Source organism: Rhipicephalus sanguineus, chromosome 11 (assembly GCF_013339695.2).
Source record: "Rhipicephalus sanguineus isolate Rsan-2018 chromosome 11, BIME_Rsan_1.4, whole genome shotgun sequence".
NCBI classification, from domain to species: Eukaryota; Metazoa; Arthropoda; class Arachnida; order Ixodida; family Ixodidae; genus Rhipicephalus; species Rhipicephalus sanguineus.
In genome coordinates this window covers 39,850,418-39,867,229 of record NC_051186.1, presented here as the reverse complement: position 1 = coordinate 39,867,229, position 16,812 = coordinate 39,850,418, and the positions used below count along the sequence as shown (strand labels likewise).

Here is a 16,812-nt window from a genome sequence, read left to right as displayed (position 1 = left end):
AAAAATTTAAACAAGGCAACAGCCATCAGATGGTTTCCTGCGCATATGGGACAAGTGGACGAAACCCGAGTGAACCTCAACGAGGTCGCCAACGACCGGGCACGAGGACTGACATGCCGTGCCGGTCAAACTCGAGGTGACGTCCATGACCATTCGGGCGACACAAAAGATTCACTGCTGTCATACAACGAAATTACCAAGCACTACTACATGGAGCGTAGGCATTTTCCGTTGCCACACCAAAAATTAAACAGACCACAGGCTGCGGTTACTGCAGACGGGTACCTACCCGACGCCGTACAACATAAGTAAAATTTATCCGGAGATGGAATTAAGGACAGTGTGCGATGCATGTAATGGCGTCATGGAAATCAGACACGTGATGGCGAGATGCCCCGCCTCTCTCGCTGATCCCGACCGGGAATGGGAGAAGTTGATGCGGCTCACCAAGAGCGACGAACTGGACGATCAATCAAGGGCTGTCCAGAAGGCCCACGACGCAGCCACCCGTCTTGGACTGGTGGTGCCGACGTGGACGCGGCCCTCCTTGGCCTAAAAAACCGCGCTTCAGGACTATTTTTAATAAAGTTATTCAATCAATCAATGTACAAATGTCATTCTTATTGGCTCAAAGGGAAGTGGAAGCAACTTTGAATAGTAGTAGGATTTGACTTAATGTAGAATGCAAGTGATATACTGTAAAATACATTACGTTTTAAAATTTACTTTACTTAGAGCACATAAGCCAGTATAACGAGCCTTTAAACTTAAAAAATGATGAATCGATGTGAGGGTAATTTGTTCATTTCACCTTGAAGTGGGGCTTCGCGGCAGTGCGGATTTGCCCTGGAAAGATGTATTCACGGTACAGCACCCCTGCACTGTAGTGAAACCACCTTTACAGGGGGTTACATGCGGTTTATATATGTCTATTCATTCAATTCGAATGCTTCGAAATTTAGAATAAATTTAAATTCGTTTCAAAGTGAATTCGAATACTGTAATATTCGTTCGAATATTCAAACTGCTCGAATGTTCGCACAAGCCAAAAAGTACACATGTGACTGGTGCACGTTCGAGGGCCACATTTCTGTACACTCGGTAGCGATGTACAATCGGCGTCAAATGAAACCCGAACACCGGCAAGCATTCGCAGAGGTATAGTGCGTGCCGTCCGGTTATCACCATGGACAGGTGTGCGCATCCGGTTCGGCAGCACTGCGCATATATGCGCACCTCTCCATGGTGATAACTGGACGGCGCGCACTGCTTGCCGGTGTTCGGGTTTCATTTGACGCTGATAGTACCCAGTAAAATTGCTGCCTTACTAAGTCTATAAATGACGTGTTTCTTTCCATGAGCTCTGTACTGCATATGGTTTCTACCCAATCTTTTTTTAACTTCTCATTAATTTGGAGCAACCTGCTGATGCAGTGAAACGAACAACAAAAAAGCACAAATACGACTTGTAAATTAACAGTCCGCTGTATTTGAAACGATGCGCTAGTCACTAAAAGTTTCAAGAGCTCAACGAAACATCTGAAGGGAACGCTGTAAGTCTGCCTACTTCGTCACTCGACATCGAAATGCTCCAAGGGCTTCAGCGGTGATTCCAATCCACGCCGCCTCTGTACTGGCGTTGAATGGCTTCTCAACAGTCGTTCAACGGTCACAGGAAGGGCGACATCCAGATGCTCAAGCTCTGCTGTAGACTGTAGGAAGCAAACACGATGGCAGCCGTCTGGAGGCGTCCCATTCCGGTAATGGCTGCAAGTTGCAGGAAAACCCAGTGAAACGTTACAAACTGTATCCCGTTGTAATGACGTTGAAGGGGAAATGAAGTTTACTTCGTTACAACCACTACTTCATTATATCCGTTATGTACCTTTACTTCAATATACAGTCAATAGTTCGCAAAACACTAAATGCACATGGACGAAGATGGCACTGCAGCCCACGGTAATGCTCTCCAGGAAGGAAGGAAGGAAATAACTTTATTGAGTCCTGCGAGTTGGTGGGGCAGCCCAAAGGCCCCGCCTAGGTGGCAGTTGGGAGTCCTGGTGGCTTCCTTGGCCCGCTGGACGGCCCAGAGTTGATCCTCAAGGACGGGCTTCCCAGCGTGGCTTCCCAGCATGCGCGAAGGCTGTCACTAGAGGCCGCGTTCCCGTTATTGCCACTAATCCCGCGGCACTCCCATAATATATGCTCCAGAGTGGCTCTGGAATCACATTTGCATTTGTCCGTTTCGTATACATCCAGATATATGATGTACAAGAGCGCAGGATTCAAATATGTCCTAGTTTGTAACCACCGCCATTCGACAGACTGCTTTTTTGTCAATTTTGGGTGAGATGGCAAGAAGTGGCGGGAACCGTGCCACACTGGCTTGGCTTGGCTGCCTTGTGGCTAATAAGGTAACTGTGGCACTGGTGCAACGTGAAAGGCCACACCTAGCTGCGCCCACCAGCATTCAATAGAGTTCGTGGAAAGTGATGTAGTTGGTGCAAAAGCTTCGGCTCATGAAAACTCAACGTCATGCAGGCGCCTTCACCTTCTTCTTTGCTCCTTGAACATGTGTGCCTGGCGCGTGCTTTCCCGCTGCACCAAATTGTCTGACATGGGATGCAATAACTCTGATGGGCGAGAGAACGAGCACAGAGAAAGAGAGAGGGGAAGAAAAAGATAGAAAGAAATACAAAGAAAGGCATCGAGAGAAAGAAGAGGAAGGAAGAGATAGAAAAAAAGAGATATCAAGACAGAAGGAGAGAGAAAGCAAGAAACAGAGAGAGAATGAATGAGGAAGCGAGAAACAGAGATAGAGAGAGAACGTAACAAATAGGGAAAGAAAGGAAAATAAGATAGAAAGAGTGAGGAAGAAATAGATATATAGAGAAAGAAACAAGAGACAAAAAGGAGATCGAAAAAAAGAGTCAGAAAGAGGAACAAAGAAAGAGAAATAAAGAGAAACAAGGAGGGCCGCCTAACTCCGCTGTTTGCTCCAGTCTTGCACCACTAGGGCAAGTTGCACCAATTCGTTTTTTTTTGCTTCAGAGTTGAATTAAGTTCATTGTATCCACTGACATGACAATTTTACTTCGGTAAAATGAGGCCCCAAGTACACGTATCTCTATAGAAATTTTCAAGAAGAAATGCAATTACTTCATTATAAGCACAACAGTAATACGATGGCAGGAGGAGGTCACGCACCTCTGCAGGCTTGCACCTGGGAGAAGAGGAAGAAGGTTGCGAGGAAGAGCTGTGACTGGAAGCGGTCACAGCCCCACAGGTTGGCTGGGAGTGCAAGCAGCTTGCCGTAGCTGCCCAGTATCACCGCTCGTGCAAGCAACGTCCTGCCGACGCATAAAACGTGGCCAAATGATGACAGCTTGCGACAATAAAGTCTCGCTACTTCATGCACTGGTGCCAGAGGTAGCGCCAGCAGGGGGGGCATGGGGGGGGTGGGGGTGGGGGGGGTACTGGAGTGCCCCCAAAATTTTCACCTGCCCCCCTTTGCCCCCCCCCTCCCCCCCCAAGAGCAAACATATTCAAAACACAGCGCATATGTTCCCAGCCTCCCTACCCCCCTAAAGGAACTCACTTGCCGTGGGTGCCCCCCCCCCCCCCCAGTAAAAAAATCCTGGCGCCGCGCCTGACTGGTGCGCATTCAACGCGAAATGAAACAAAAAAATGAAACAAAAAAATGAAACAAAAAAAAAAGGCCGTTTGTACGTAACTGCCAGTCTAGAGAGGATGCCCATTGGTGCAGGCTAGTGTACATCCACAGGAAATGACACTGCCATCTAAAGTTGTACCCGACTATAGTGAAAGTAACAGATTACCAATGCATCCTATAATACACTCAATAATGATTTTCGCACAGTCATTCATGCAGCGTAAAAGGACAGAATTAAAACACCCGTTCAAGTACGTCAATTAAAGATATTTTGCATATCAAATCTCTGTTTTATTTATCTTTAACACTAGTACATTTAGATGACACGAATCAGCACAGGCTTGTTTTCAATGAAATAGCTGTAGCCATGGCTTTTCTGAAATTCGCATACCAAGGCAAAAAAGAAAGTGCAGAAATTATGCGAGGGTATTATGTACAGCACGCAGCAACAAATTCACGAACTCACCAATCGCAAAGGCAGCGTGCAGACAGCCTTGTGAGTAGGATGACTGCTGCAATGAAGACTGCATTACCTGTGAGGGAGAGATATTTAAGCTTTTAACATTGGCTGGGACAGTGAAAAAGGCAATTCTTACATTGCGGAAGTGGAAAAAAGAATTTCGATAATCCGTGTATCAGTAGTCACCCCACCCCTTTATTCGTAAGCCAAGAATTCTTGCTTGAGCTAATCATCCGGTGACTGCCCGAGATAAATCAGTGCCAAGAATAAAATGACAAGTGACACAAGAAATGAGACATTTTATACTTTGCGCTAATTTAGCTCAGCCAGTTACGCAAGACCAACTAGCTCGACAATTAATTTATTCTAATCATCGGACGCTTTCCCCAAGGAGCAGAGGGTGTGCCCTTTCACTTGAAGCAATTTCCGTTTACCGAGAGTCTACCGTATATGGGTATTTTGGAAATAATTTGTGGAGTTGTTGGCTCCACTTAAGGGCGGGTGGGGATGGGGTGTATACAGGGCCGTAACGAAGGGGGGATTGACGGGATTCTGACACCCCCCGAAATTTTTTCATGCTTTAATTTTCGGGTGACACTAAAATGCTTGCACGTGTTCACAGTGACCACCAGTTGCCAAAGTTAGCCGTTTTACACACAAACACCCCCCGAAAAAAATTCCTGGGTACGGCCCTGGGTGTATAAATCCCTGGCTCTGGTTGCCAATGAAACATGAAAGCAAAAAAGGCATTGGCAGTGAAGAAGGTGTCGCTATGCAACAGTGGCCCAGGAGATAAATGATAAATGTAAAAACAACAGACAAACATGTAAGAGAGGTATTTGTTGACACCTACTAGCAATTTTTTCATTACATTACATTTTATTGGTGCAAGGGCATCTGAGGCCAAAGAGCGCCAGTAAAAGTATCATGTCATTGCGGGTTAGTAGTCTAAAAATCGTTATTTAAAATAAATGCTGTGCAGGGGCATGCGTATAAAATATATAGAAATAAATACAGTGTGTCTAAAAATGAATGCCAGAATTAATAGAAGGCCTTCAATTCATTGGCTGCAGTCTGTCGTGGTAAATGAGTCGGCAATGTTTGAGTCCCTCACTGCCCAATCCTTGCCTGAGCAAGAAGTGCGAGGGCTCAGATGTACTTTTTTGGCAACAGGTTGTACCTCAAGTGTGGCACGGCCTGGTGATTACGATGGAATGATACAATTTCTGAAAAAATAACTTCTGCAAGATAATTGAGAACTCTCTTGAAGGGACCGACAACCAATTTTCATGGTACCTATTTTCTTCAGCGCAGCGGAAAGCTCAGCGGTCAGAGTGCCTAATCACGGAATGGTAACGTGGAAAACGGCGCAAAACATTTGTAATCAGAATTTTTCCATCTGTGGCGAATATGAAGTCATTATACACACGAGACAACATATGCTGCAAACAGTGAGCGCGTGAGCGGTTCGTGTTCGAGCGCGGTGAGTTACTGCGCATGTGTACACTTCGCGCGCTTGCGCCGCGGCTCGACATGGTCCACTGGCGGTCGCGAAGGCAGTGCCGCTTCTCACTGTGCAGCTCCTTTTACCTCGTAAGCAACATAGAATTGAGTGGGGCTGGATAATAATATACATACTCTAACATTGAGGACTAATTATGGCACTCGTGACAGCATCAGACTACGTACAGCAAAGTGATCGACTTCATAATCCAGCTTCAAGGCTCTTCCGCTAGGCTGTGTGACATACCGGTTTTTGTTACTTTTACACACAATTTAAAAATGTAAATCCTACTCGCAACGCGAGAAGGATGCTGGAATCGGTCGCTATACTTTACGGCGTTTTCATTTATACCAGGATCTAATCGCATGTTCTGGCCAGTTGTTGGTCCATTTAAGGTGGCGGTTCCACTACCACCATCTTGCCAATAGTTCTAAAAACGACAACAGACGGCGCCACTCATCCACGTTTGCAGAAAGCGAGAAAACTGCGCGCGCAAGTATGGTCAGCGTCGCCTCGCGCGTGTTTTATATGTTATATGTCGCGCTAGGTGACGGAAATCGGCCGACAAAAAGCAAGGAGCACAAACGCGGACGGCGTCTTTCACCTACAATCGGGGCCAACTGTTGGCGTCGTTTCAACGACATGACGATAAGTACCCCAGTTTGTAAGGACAAACGCTCGCTTCCTATTGCAGCCCTTGAGAAAGGACAGCGCAGCGTCTAAATACAATCGCTTGAGAACAAAAGAAAAAAAAACACGCACACACACGCACTGGTGCGTACAACAGCGTGCACTCACACACGCACACACACACGCTCTCACCCACACGCACGCGCTACGCTCTCACCAACGCACTCACTCACATAATATAATGTGCCTCAGTGAAATAGTATTGAGCAAAACATCAATCAAACGCTTCGCAGCGTTTCAGTGGAATTGCACGGCCGCTACTAAAACACTCATTTTGGTTCATTTTAGCGACCGTGCCAGTGACTTTTATAGCATCGCGCGAGCTCATGTCTTTTGTGTGTGTGTGGGGGGGGGGGGGGGGGAGGCGTGCTTTTGCTTATTACAATTGGAGGAGGAAAAAATGGACAGACAGATTTCAGCAAATTATAATTCGAGAGTTATCTGCGAAATTTCATCCTCTCAAACTGTAATAAATGGTTACCAAAATAAAGTACATCTTGATGATCAGTTGAACACATGACTAACACTAATTACCGGAGTTAGAACCTCCTAGAACACATGCTTCTGCCAGCGAAACGTCTGACAAATGCGTTTGCGTGAGGAAGAAGACAATGATTTTTCCATGTGAGGCATGATTTTTTTTCTCTTGGGAACAGTAATAAACCAAGATGGTTTGTGCGTTGGATGGCAAGACACCCCGTTATTTTCGTCTCTTTGTTCTCATTTGACCTTTCGCGACGCTGTGCAGGCGCGTTCGTGGTCGTCTCGCACGAGCGTTTACAACGATGAAAGCCAGGCGCAAGACGCGCGTAGTCACACATACTGCTGACTGAACTTCTTGTATAGCTTCCACAGCGTTGCATATATTGTATGAATCTGAGTATAGGTACATCGGCCAGCGTAGGCGTGCACACGAGGGGGCTGGGCGCCCCCCCCCCCTTGGGAGGGAGAGACTACAACATTTATTGGTAGAAATAAGTCGATATTGGGGGTGGGCCTCCTAGTCCGGAAGACCATTGGCTCTTGCTGCCGCCCGGGCACGACGGTCGACCAGGGCTTGTTGTTGCACTGGGTCAGAGCTGGACAGGGTCGCCTTGGGGGCTTACATGACCCGTCATGTAGGCTTTTACAGAATCCAGTTTTTATTTATGCTTGTTCTATAAAAGCATGAATACACTTATTTGTTGTGGAAAGCTGTGGTTTTCCTTTATTTTGGCTTACAGGCACCATCGACAAGTTTTCCATTTAGGTTGCCGCAAAAGTTTTTCAACAAAATGTTCGTCAGTAGCATATGTATCGGCACTATTTTGTTCATGTGGCCACTCTCACGTGCGTCTAAGTCAGGTTATTCTTCGTTGACCAGACATTGCACTGTCCGCCTTGTACTTTGCTACGAACTAGTTGTTATCCGATCATTAGTAGTAGTTCTGGCTACGCAGCAAGCCGCTTTACGACAAAGTAGCAGTGCGCAACAGCGTTATCCCCCCCACTAGGTAGAGTAGTCCTCCTCAGTCGAACTGTTTCCTGACACCGTAGCGCTCATTAGTGGCAAAGACAGTGATCGTCTTATCCGAAGTGAGTGCGTCTTTTCACAAAGCACAATATAACTTTTCCAGGGTCCCGTACATTGAATATTCTGCCACGTTGACTAGAACGTTCTGCATCTTCAACAAAGTCTCGCTTCTGTCGCATCGTTGCAACTAGGATGTAATTACCTGATTGGGTACAACTTACCACTACTGGTCAGTGGAAGTTGTCGGCACAGTGCTCGACAGGCATACTTTGAAAATTCCGGCAATGACAAGCTTTCATACGTTCACCATCGTGTCCCCTTTGAAGCGGCGCTACATACGTATCATTCACACGGCATGCCAGCGTCCTTCCTTTCACAATTTCGAACCTCACAGGCACGAAAACACCCAAAGGAACGCGCAAAACACGAGCAGCTGAACCACAAAGAGATGCACATTACTAAAGACGTGCCGGGGAACACTGGTTCTAAGAACGCGTGACGAACGCGCAATCTTCCTGCATACCGAAACCATTTGCCGCTTGATGAAACCGCCCTGCCTGCTGACGTGGGGCGAGTGGAAAGGGTTTATCACTAACATGATCACTAAGCCCTCGTCCTTTTACGGTTGGTGTTTGTTACGCGCGGCGGCTAGACTTAGCTAGTGAAGCAACCTATGAGGCCTGGAGATATAATTCATGCCTGTTCTACCCGTTTTATTATGTTTAATTGCGCCACTTTTGGCGAACGCTTGAACTCGCATAAAGCAACTTGATGTTTCATTTCATAGATGGAGCTACCACCAAGAAACGCCTGTGAGACTTATGATTCATTGAAAATATTTTGTTTGAAGCAAACAGTGGTCAAGTTAGTGAGCACAAGTAGATAAAAGACACAATATGCATCTACTAATGTGCAATACTCGTTGGCAATTAGCGTCTAAAAGAAAAAAAAAAAGCGAGTTTCTACGGGACTGGTCAGCAGGAAAATTACGTAAATTCACTGCTGTCTTGCAGGTTCCCTAATAAAGATAAAGGAATTTTCTCTTCATAGAATCATAGAAAGGGCCTTGCTTCTTCATTATGTAGAAGTTCACAGTATAAGCTTGTACAGTTTTGTCGCTTCATCGGTAATGCGTGACCAAGTACAGCCATAAACTGCCGCATTGACACAATAATAATTCATCAAGTTTTCGTCAGAACACAAAGCAACTTCGCATGGAAAATAAGTGTAATGTAGTCTACGTAGCCACTAAATATTATTGTTCTGCTTTGAAAAGGAAAAAAGATATTCTCACAAAAACTTTTACCGTAATATTTTGCCCATTTTCATTGGAGCGTAAATAAATTACTGATTAATTTATGGCTAATATCTCTTCATAGAAACCTTAAATAGCACTTCTTCTAAAGGCACGGTAAATTTGGTCTTGTTATGTTGAACAGTTTCGCCGTACTGGCAGTACAACGGAGGCTTGTACAACAAAAATGCCTTTTGTTGCTCACACTATTTTCATTGCTATTAGGTAACGCTTCCGAACAGGCATTAACACCAGGTGTCATTAGAAAGCGGAGATCATAAGCTTTATGAATTATTACAATTAATATTTATTTGTCAAGCGCAGCGAGCACAGTGCGTCCGCAAACAATGCGTAAAATGCGGAGGGGGGTTCGCCGGAGTAGGACCGCCACCTTAAGGTTAAATATTGGGTCGAGTGATAAAAATAATGCGGGATGAGGGTGGTATATACACCTACTAGCAATGAGAAAAAGGCAGATGATGTAGAAGTGCCACTCCAAGTCGTAGCCCGCCTTATGAGTCTGTTGCCTTGACATCCAGTGTTCCAGGGCTTCGCCAAGCAGGAAGAGCAAGGCAATCTTCCAAGGCCTCTGTTTCGGGACAAGAAAGAGCATGCTAGAGCTTTGAGAACACAAGGTGCTAACGCTCTTGTCATTGGTTGTGAGCGAAAAATCGAGATAGACGCAAATAAATAAATAAATAAAAATCAGCTTCAGGTCGAGTAGGATTGAAACCCAGGACTTTTGCGTGGCAGTCAGGCGTTCTAACACAAAGACATGCCAGTGCTTGAATCTGTTGCAGGAAATAAATCCTACACAGGCATCATACTGTGCGAAGAGTCTCGTTGACACATGTAATATTGCATGGCAGAACCGTAGAATGGCACCAGGCATCACGCCATGTGAATTGTGCAACGAGTAGGTGGTTTCAAGACCCACCCATTACAAAGCGCCCATGCATACCGTATTTACACGATTGTAGGTCGACCCATTTTATCAAAATTTGAAGTCCGAAGTTGGGGGGTCGACTTACAATCGAAACTAGTTTCGATTGTAAGGTCGAGTTACAACTGAAAGCGAAACAAACGATAAATCAGGCATGCTGTGGCATGATTACGACATCATGTTAACGTTCCGGCTCTACCTGTAACATATACCGTATTTTCTCGTGTACAACCCGCACCCTCAGCAATGATTCACGGAAAACTTTCTAAAAATCTCCGCGTATTGCCGCAAAGCTAGCTTTTCTGCAGAGCTTCGAAGCACTGCCGTGAAGCCAGCTTTGCACACCGGCATTTAAGATTGTTTTCTTCAGCGACATTGAAAATAAATTTCCTTAATGAAATGCTCTCGCACTTTTATTTTTTCTCTTGATGTGCGATTTTAGGGGGGTCGACCTACATTCGAGTCGACTTACAATCGTGTAAATACGGTAATTGATTGTCCCCCATCGTCAGCAACAACATCAACAAAGTGTGCAGCTGTGCGTATTGCATTGCGTACGCGCATTGGGTAATTCGCTGACTCACAGTATGACGACTTATTATTTAGCGGGCCACTTTGCAAGTGCACTTATAATGGGCAATGTTGCTCACACAAATGTTCGTCTCTTCACGGCAAGCTTGAAATGTCCACTGAGAAGCGAAGTCTGGCTAGCCAATGACATGACTATGCGAACGGAGCCCGACCACACTATTGCATTCTACTCTTGAAGGCGTAGCCCAAGCGTCCTGAAATTTTGGGTTATTAAACAACATAACAAGCAAACAATTGTTGTCTGCCTATCAGACTGCAAATCTAGGACTGCACAGGGTCGTGGCTACAGGTGCCAATTTGCAAAATACGCATAACTTTTAGACATGATTACAATCTTACAGCCTACCCTTTCTTATCAAATGCTGTTTTAACATATGTTTTTACAAAACTATGGCTGTTCTCGTTTTTAGCGTTTTGTAGCTCACCCAGCTAGAGGATGCCGACATTAGGCAAATAGCAATCAAGAAGCTTAATTGCAATGCATGGATAACTATCACATTAACTTGACTGGTCTCAACTGTGATTAAATGTAAATGTGTAGTAGCATTTCATTCCGATCGGGACCAACTGTGATCGATGGTGACCACGCGATTCCGGTATGAGACAGCACATCTGAGAAGAAATTGCTGGGCGAGTTGGTGCATGTCTTATGTAGGATAGGCTGTGCAAAGAACGGACAATCACAGGAAAAACCGATGTAGATAGAAGGAGTCTGATTCGTTTTTTCCGGTGATTGTCCGTTCTTTGTGCAACATATCCTACATAACACAGCACATCTTGCTGCGAACTTCTAGAATGATCAGGTGTTGCGGGACTCGAGTACTTACGCCCATCCCAACGTTGAAAATGATGTGCCTGTATGCCTCCAACTTCTGCAGCACTGCGTCGATCAGGACGATTGAGAACTCCATCTCGATGTACTCGTCAACAACACGATTGCAGCCAGACTAAAAAAATTGAGAGAAGAAATAGAACACAAAATAGAGCATTAGAAATCAGAAGTCTGCAATGGATATGTGTAAGCATTAAAGAAAAACACAGTTTCAAAATATGGTAACATGAGACAAAGGAATGTAGGCTCAGAGTGGTGAAAGTGATGCAGCATACAACTGATTGCTTTTGTGTTTCACTTCAGGCACGTTCTTGGAAACAGGAAATGTTAATTACAGTAAGCAATGGTTATTAGCATTTCATGTGACAGAACCTTTAAGGTAATGTTTATTCCTTCTAGAGGCACGTGTGCACACGAATATGCAGCCGATCCAATGAGACATTAGTTGGCTGTAGTGTAGTGCAGGAGATCAAGCGACAAATTGTAGGAGCTATGCTAAAACAGTGTCAATGTTTTGCAGTGAAACAAGATCAACACCATAAAAAAATCATGCACAACCCGTGCTGACGATACAAGATGGGCTTTTCGCTAGCTCAGTATGGTGTAGTAGGTATTGAATGTAGGTCAAATATAGTTGCTCAAGCTGGCACATACTACACAGATATGATGGTGTCACAAGGCCCACAATAATTAGTCAGGTAATCAAAGACGTGCTATAAGGTGCAGAATACATAAGTGTGATAAGGTGGCATAATTTGTATGGTGCATTTTTCTCAATGAATAGTGTGGTCCACTGTTTAAGGGAGCATGCATTAAGTGTTCCACCACAAATTATCCCCGCGAACCGATGCACAGACTTTCGGGTACCCTTTGCGTCTGTATAGATATTGCCTGATGCGTCATTCAAACACCTCTTTCTAGACGATACGATGTAACTTGTGTATCGAAAATACGATTCGCGTGACAGAACAGCAGGCGTAACTGGGCTTCATGGTCATGCGTTGTTACAAAAACTGTCTCTACTGTACACGCAGCACAAAACACGCAGTTTTTTTTTTCTCTCGCTCGATGACTATCTCTACGAAACTCCGAACCGGTGCGAGACCTGGTAACGCGGCAACACACACGAAATCAGCGGTAATCGCCAGTAATCAGCGGCAACACACAAGAAAGAACACTGCCGCTTCTATTTCTACTGGCTATTTGTTTTGGAGAACGAGAAGACGCCGAGGATACTCACACATCTCGACAACTTCAGCAGGTCGGGACCGTAGCTCTTGTACAGTTGCTGCTGCTTTTCGCCGCAATGAATGCAGGCGTAACTCGCCTTCATGGTGACACTTGTTACGAAAACTGTCCCTACTACACACGATACACACGGCACAAGAAACAAAAGTTTCTCTCGCTTGAAGACTATCTCTACGAAAATCCAAACCGGGACTAGACCGGGTAACGGCTACACACACGAAAAAACACGTCCGCTACTCCGTCTACTCGCTATTCACTTCTTGCTTTCGGCAGGCGTCGATTCCCGTATGTCGGTCTTGAAAGAGAGCCGCTCTTTGAGCTTTCCGAGCAGCGACTTCTCCTGCTCGGCTCCCTCGGCGGTGTGCAGGTTTTCGACGATCACCTTGGCGCACTCGGCCCTCGTGAGCCCCAGGGCTGACGAGACGGAGACCCTCGGGTACTGCTTGGCGTACCGATCTGAGGCGAGGGCACGCAGGCTTTCGAGTCGACGGGAGCACAGTTCGGCGTCCGGCACCACGGTCTGCTCGCTCTGGCGGAACTCTTCGGCCACTCTACGCCGCACGTACTCGCCCAGGCATTTGCCGCTCCGCACGGGATCAGCGCGCCAGACGGTGCAGATTTTCATGTATTCGCGGTACAAGTTAGCTCCAGCCATTTGCGGACGCGGACATCAGCGATTGAGCGTGCACGGACGTGAAAGTCGAAGCAGTCGAAGCTTGGATTGTATGAACTTGGATTTCACATCGGCTGGAGAATGATGGTAATGATGATGGTGATGTGGCTTCGCCTTTAGCAGAATAAGGTGAAAAGAATGGAATGGAAGAACTTTATTTAGGCCCTTTAGCATGTAGCGGACCGCTCCCATGTCGCGACAGATAGGCCTAGCCTCTCCGTCACGCAGGAAAAAAAAAAAAAAGTACCGATCAATTTTGTTTTTAGCTATGGCCTCCGAAATTAAGCGCGACCATCTTTGAGGCCATGCTCTGACTTTCCAGCGAACATCAGAAAAATGCGTTTGATGCACGCGTATCGTGCCGGATAATAAAGGTTTATTGTATATCATTTGCTTTAATCTTGCGTTTCTGAGAGTCGGCCGTATGACGACACTCTTCCACGGTCTTGCTTGCAGACGACAATGCACCGCGCGTGACACATTTTTTAAAAGTCTGCATGAATTTTGTTTATGAGGCAAGAAGGCCGAATCAGCGGTGATGCCGAAATAACAGTAAAATAACGTGTGCGCGGCCGCGTGAACACCCGAAATGCCGAGAGCTGTTTAAGAAACCGTTGGAATCGGGCAGTCGTCCACAGGCCCTCTGTGCTGGGCCATCAGAAACAAACACGTCTTCGTCGCCTTTGCGCTTGCTTTAGCCAATGCCTATGCTCATCCTGCAGTTCAAAGGTGATCCTTAACATTTGTGCACGTCCTTGTAATTTCCCTCGCGGACGTACAAAGGATATGCTTAGTGGTGAAGCCGAAAACTACGTTTAAGCCTAACGTAGGAGGCCCGACTACCAGAAGGAATTAAGAGACAGAGAATCTCATGCCGCAAGCAAAGAAGTTCATGCTATATGACGTGAAACTCCACGTTTGCAAGAAACTCTGTGGAGATAAAGCGACAGAGATCCCTCCGGTAGCCACCACACCTCCACAAGTTTTCCTTCCTGAATGTCCTATGATACCATTTGCGGGTGAAGGTTACAACAAATGACGAAAAGCTGAAATGAATATTGGCCATGAATGATCTGTAAGATGTGCGGCACACCTGGCTACAGCGGTTCATTTTGCACAGGTACAAATCGCGGTGATGAAGTGACGTTCTTGATGTCGTTTATTTCTGGCGCTCATTGACTCACCTGTAAAGAAATTAATCAAACCTCACTCCAAATGAAACCGAATACGTTGCGTTATTTGTGCAAGATGTTCTAAAAGCCATATCGCTAAAGCGATACCGGCGAGCGCATGGCCTCGAAGATTGCCTGTGGCTGAATCTCTGAGGCTACATTTTGTTTGTAAGAATTACAGTAGGCTAAATGCATATGTACAGCAATGTTGCAACCAATATAACAAAACTAAATCAGAAGGCAACGATGATATTTGCATTTTTTATAGTAGGATAGAGAAATTCCCAAAAGCGACGTTGTCAGTGAGTTTCTTACGGAGTCCGCCAGGGAGACAGCGACGTCGCAGGTGGGCGGTGCGCGCCAGCAATTTTGTTTCGACGTCCAGCGACGAGCGCGCGTGTGTGTATGTATGCACAGGTGTCAGCAGCCGTGTGCGTGCATACGAGCACGCTGCGGCCGCCGCTTGCCAAGTGTTCTTTGCATTTCGCGCGCAAGAGCTGCATTTTTACCCCACGTTCGTCACCGCCGAGAAGGGGCAAGACATCTCATCGACTTCGTCCCGCCTGGAATGTCACACCGCACTGTACTCCCGTGTTCGACTTCGCCATGGCTCGCGTAGTCGTCAAGACTTCGGTCTCGTTTGTGCGCTGCTAGGAGCACGACTGCACCTCCGCTGACCGACAACACCACGGGCTTCTTCCGGTTAAGCCTACCGTGCGATTTTGACAGCCGACTTCGTGAATCGTGGCCAGTGAGTGTGTTGGCTTGGCTGTGCGGCGTTTGCGTAAGTGCCAGTTGGTTTTGGATACCGTGCTTTTGTTTTGGCGTCCTACAAGAGTTCTTTACGGGGGATAGTGGCCTGACACCACCCGCCGACGCTGAAAGTTTTGACTGCCTTCATGACCCCGTGAAAAGAAAAAGAAGGTGAGTGCGAAAGATATTGCCACAGGCACGTCTTTGATGCGGTTTGGAATTTTATTCAACCTACTAAACGTATCCATTTCTAATCTCTGATTTAACAAATATTCGTAAAGTAATCCTTAAAGAAATGCGTTAAAATCTAATATATATACATTCAAAATAGTTGGTCTGCTCGCACAATATTTGCAGAATTTCGTTGATATATTAGCTGTTATTTAATTCCTTTTATTTTTATTAATAAGCATCCAAGTTAACATCGAAATGTTATGATACGCAGTCTTGGCCAATCCATCAGATTGGGTATGTGCCAGTGTTGAGGATTCAGTCAATCAATGAACTGTTTTTCTTTTTTCTCGAATAAGTTTGCGATGACGTGCTATAGTTTCTATTGGCTACGAGTGTTAGACTACTTCGGTCCGAGACACCTTATCCAACGGGATCGGAGTCCTCCAACGTAGCTTCAGTCGCGAATTATATCCGAGTTCAAGGGCAGCATCGACGTGTTCGCAGCGGAATGCACACTTCTAGAGTCGCGAGTTTGAATGAAATCGCATCTCCGAAAGTGCAGTCGCGGCGCGTTGTGAAAACTAAACGTGCTTTCTGTTGTGGCCCGTCGAAATTTTCGGAACGCCGTCAGTTTTGCGGAGGTTTCATGCCAGTTTCTTGTTTTCACCTGACACCGTATGTTTAGTTTCAGTTTAGGTGTCAACTAACTGCCATGTATGTTGTTTGTCCTGAGAAACGTAGCAGTTGCATGCTGCGTTACTTAGCGCGTACGACTTTGCCATTTTGGGTGTTTTAGCAGTGCCGGTATTACCGTACGGTAATACCGTACCGTCGTGCTCGGCAAGTAGCTTTTTCTGAACGTATTAGCTAGCGTCGCGAGTAGCTCACTGGGTACGGTATAACGTCACGAGGTGATCAAAGTAGTTAATATAATAATTGTTGGTGTTTAACGCCCCAAGACCACGACATGATTATGAGGGACGTTCGTAGTGGAGGGCTCTGGAAATCTCGTCCATCTGGTGCTCTTTAACGTGCACCTATATCCAAGAACATGGGCCTCTAGCACATTGACTCCAACGAAATGCGGCCGGGATTCGATCCCGCGACCTTCGGGTCAGCAGTCGAGCACCATAACCACTAGACCACCACGGCGGGTAAAGTGTTTGATAGAGGTCTTGCAGACAAAAAAAAAAAAAAAAAAAAAACCGGCGTGCTACGGCGCTGCTAAAACGCCCTAATGCTTCTGCCCCCCTTCAAAAAACCGATATTTTGCGGTACTGAAATATTAACCG

At 46.0% G+C, this 16,812-nt stretch overlaps 3 protein-coding genes across 6 annotated transcripts in view; 1 reads left to right on the top strand and 2 right to left on the bottom strand.

Moving 5' to 3' along the window:
* Window positions 1-1,466: 1,466 nt before the first annotated feature.
* LOC119374654 (protein ARV1) lies at window positions 1,467-12,930 on the bottom strand. The gene is made up of 6 exons (XM_037644824.2): window positions 12,741-12,930; window positions 11,496-11,615; window positions 9,591-9,723; window positions 4,140-4,206; window positions 3,208-3,350; window positions 1,467-1,767 (listed from the first exon to the last, which is right to left on the bottom strand). Exons 1-6 carry the CDS (start codon window positions 12,831-12,833, stop codon window positions 1,670-1,672), a joined length of 654 nt encoding a protein of 217 aa, XP_037500752.1. The 5' UTR covers window positions 12,834-12,930; the 3' UTR covers window positions 1,467-1,669.
* A 71-nt stretch (window positions 12,931-13,001) lies between these two features.
* Window positions 13,002-13,469, bottom strand: LOC119374971 (ubiquinol-cytochrome-c reductase complex assembly factor 2). The gene has a single exon (XM_037645169.2). It carries the CDS (start codon window positions 13,401-13,403, stop codon window positions 13,002-13,004), a length of 402 nt encoding a protein of 133 aa, XP_037501097.1. The 5' UTR covers window positions 13,404-13,469.
* A 1,523-nt stretch (window positions 13,470-14,992) lies between these two features.
* The window catches only part of LOC119373358 (blastoderm-specific protein 25D), a 430,103-nt gene continuing 428,283 nt past the window's right edge, over window positions 14,993-16,812 (top strand). For all 4 annotated transcript variants that reach the window (XM_049420437.1, XM_049420436.1, XM_049420435.1 and 1 more), the window contains exon 1: window positions 14,993-15,517. The gene's annotated coding sequence lies outside the window, so the exon portion shown is untranslated. The remainder of the gene's footprint in view (window positions 15,518-16,812) is intronic.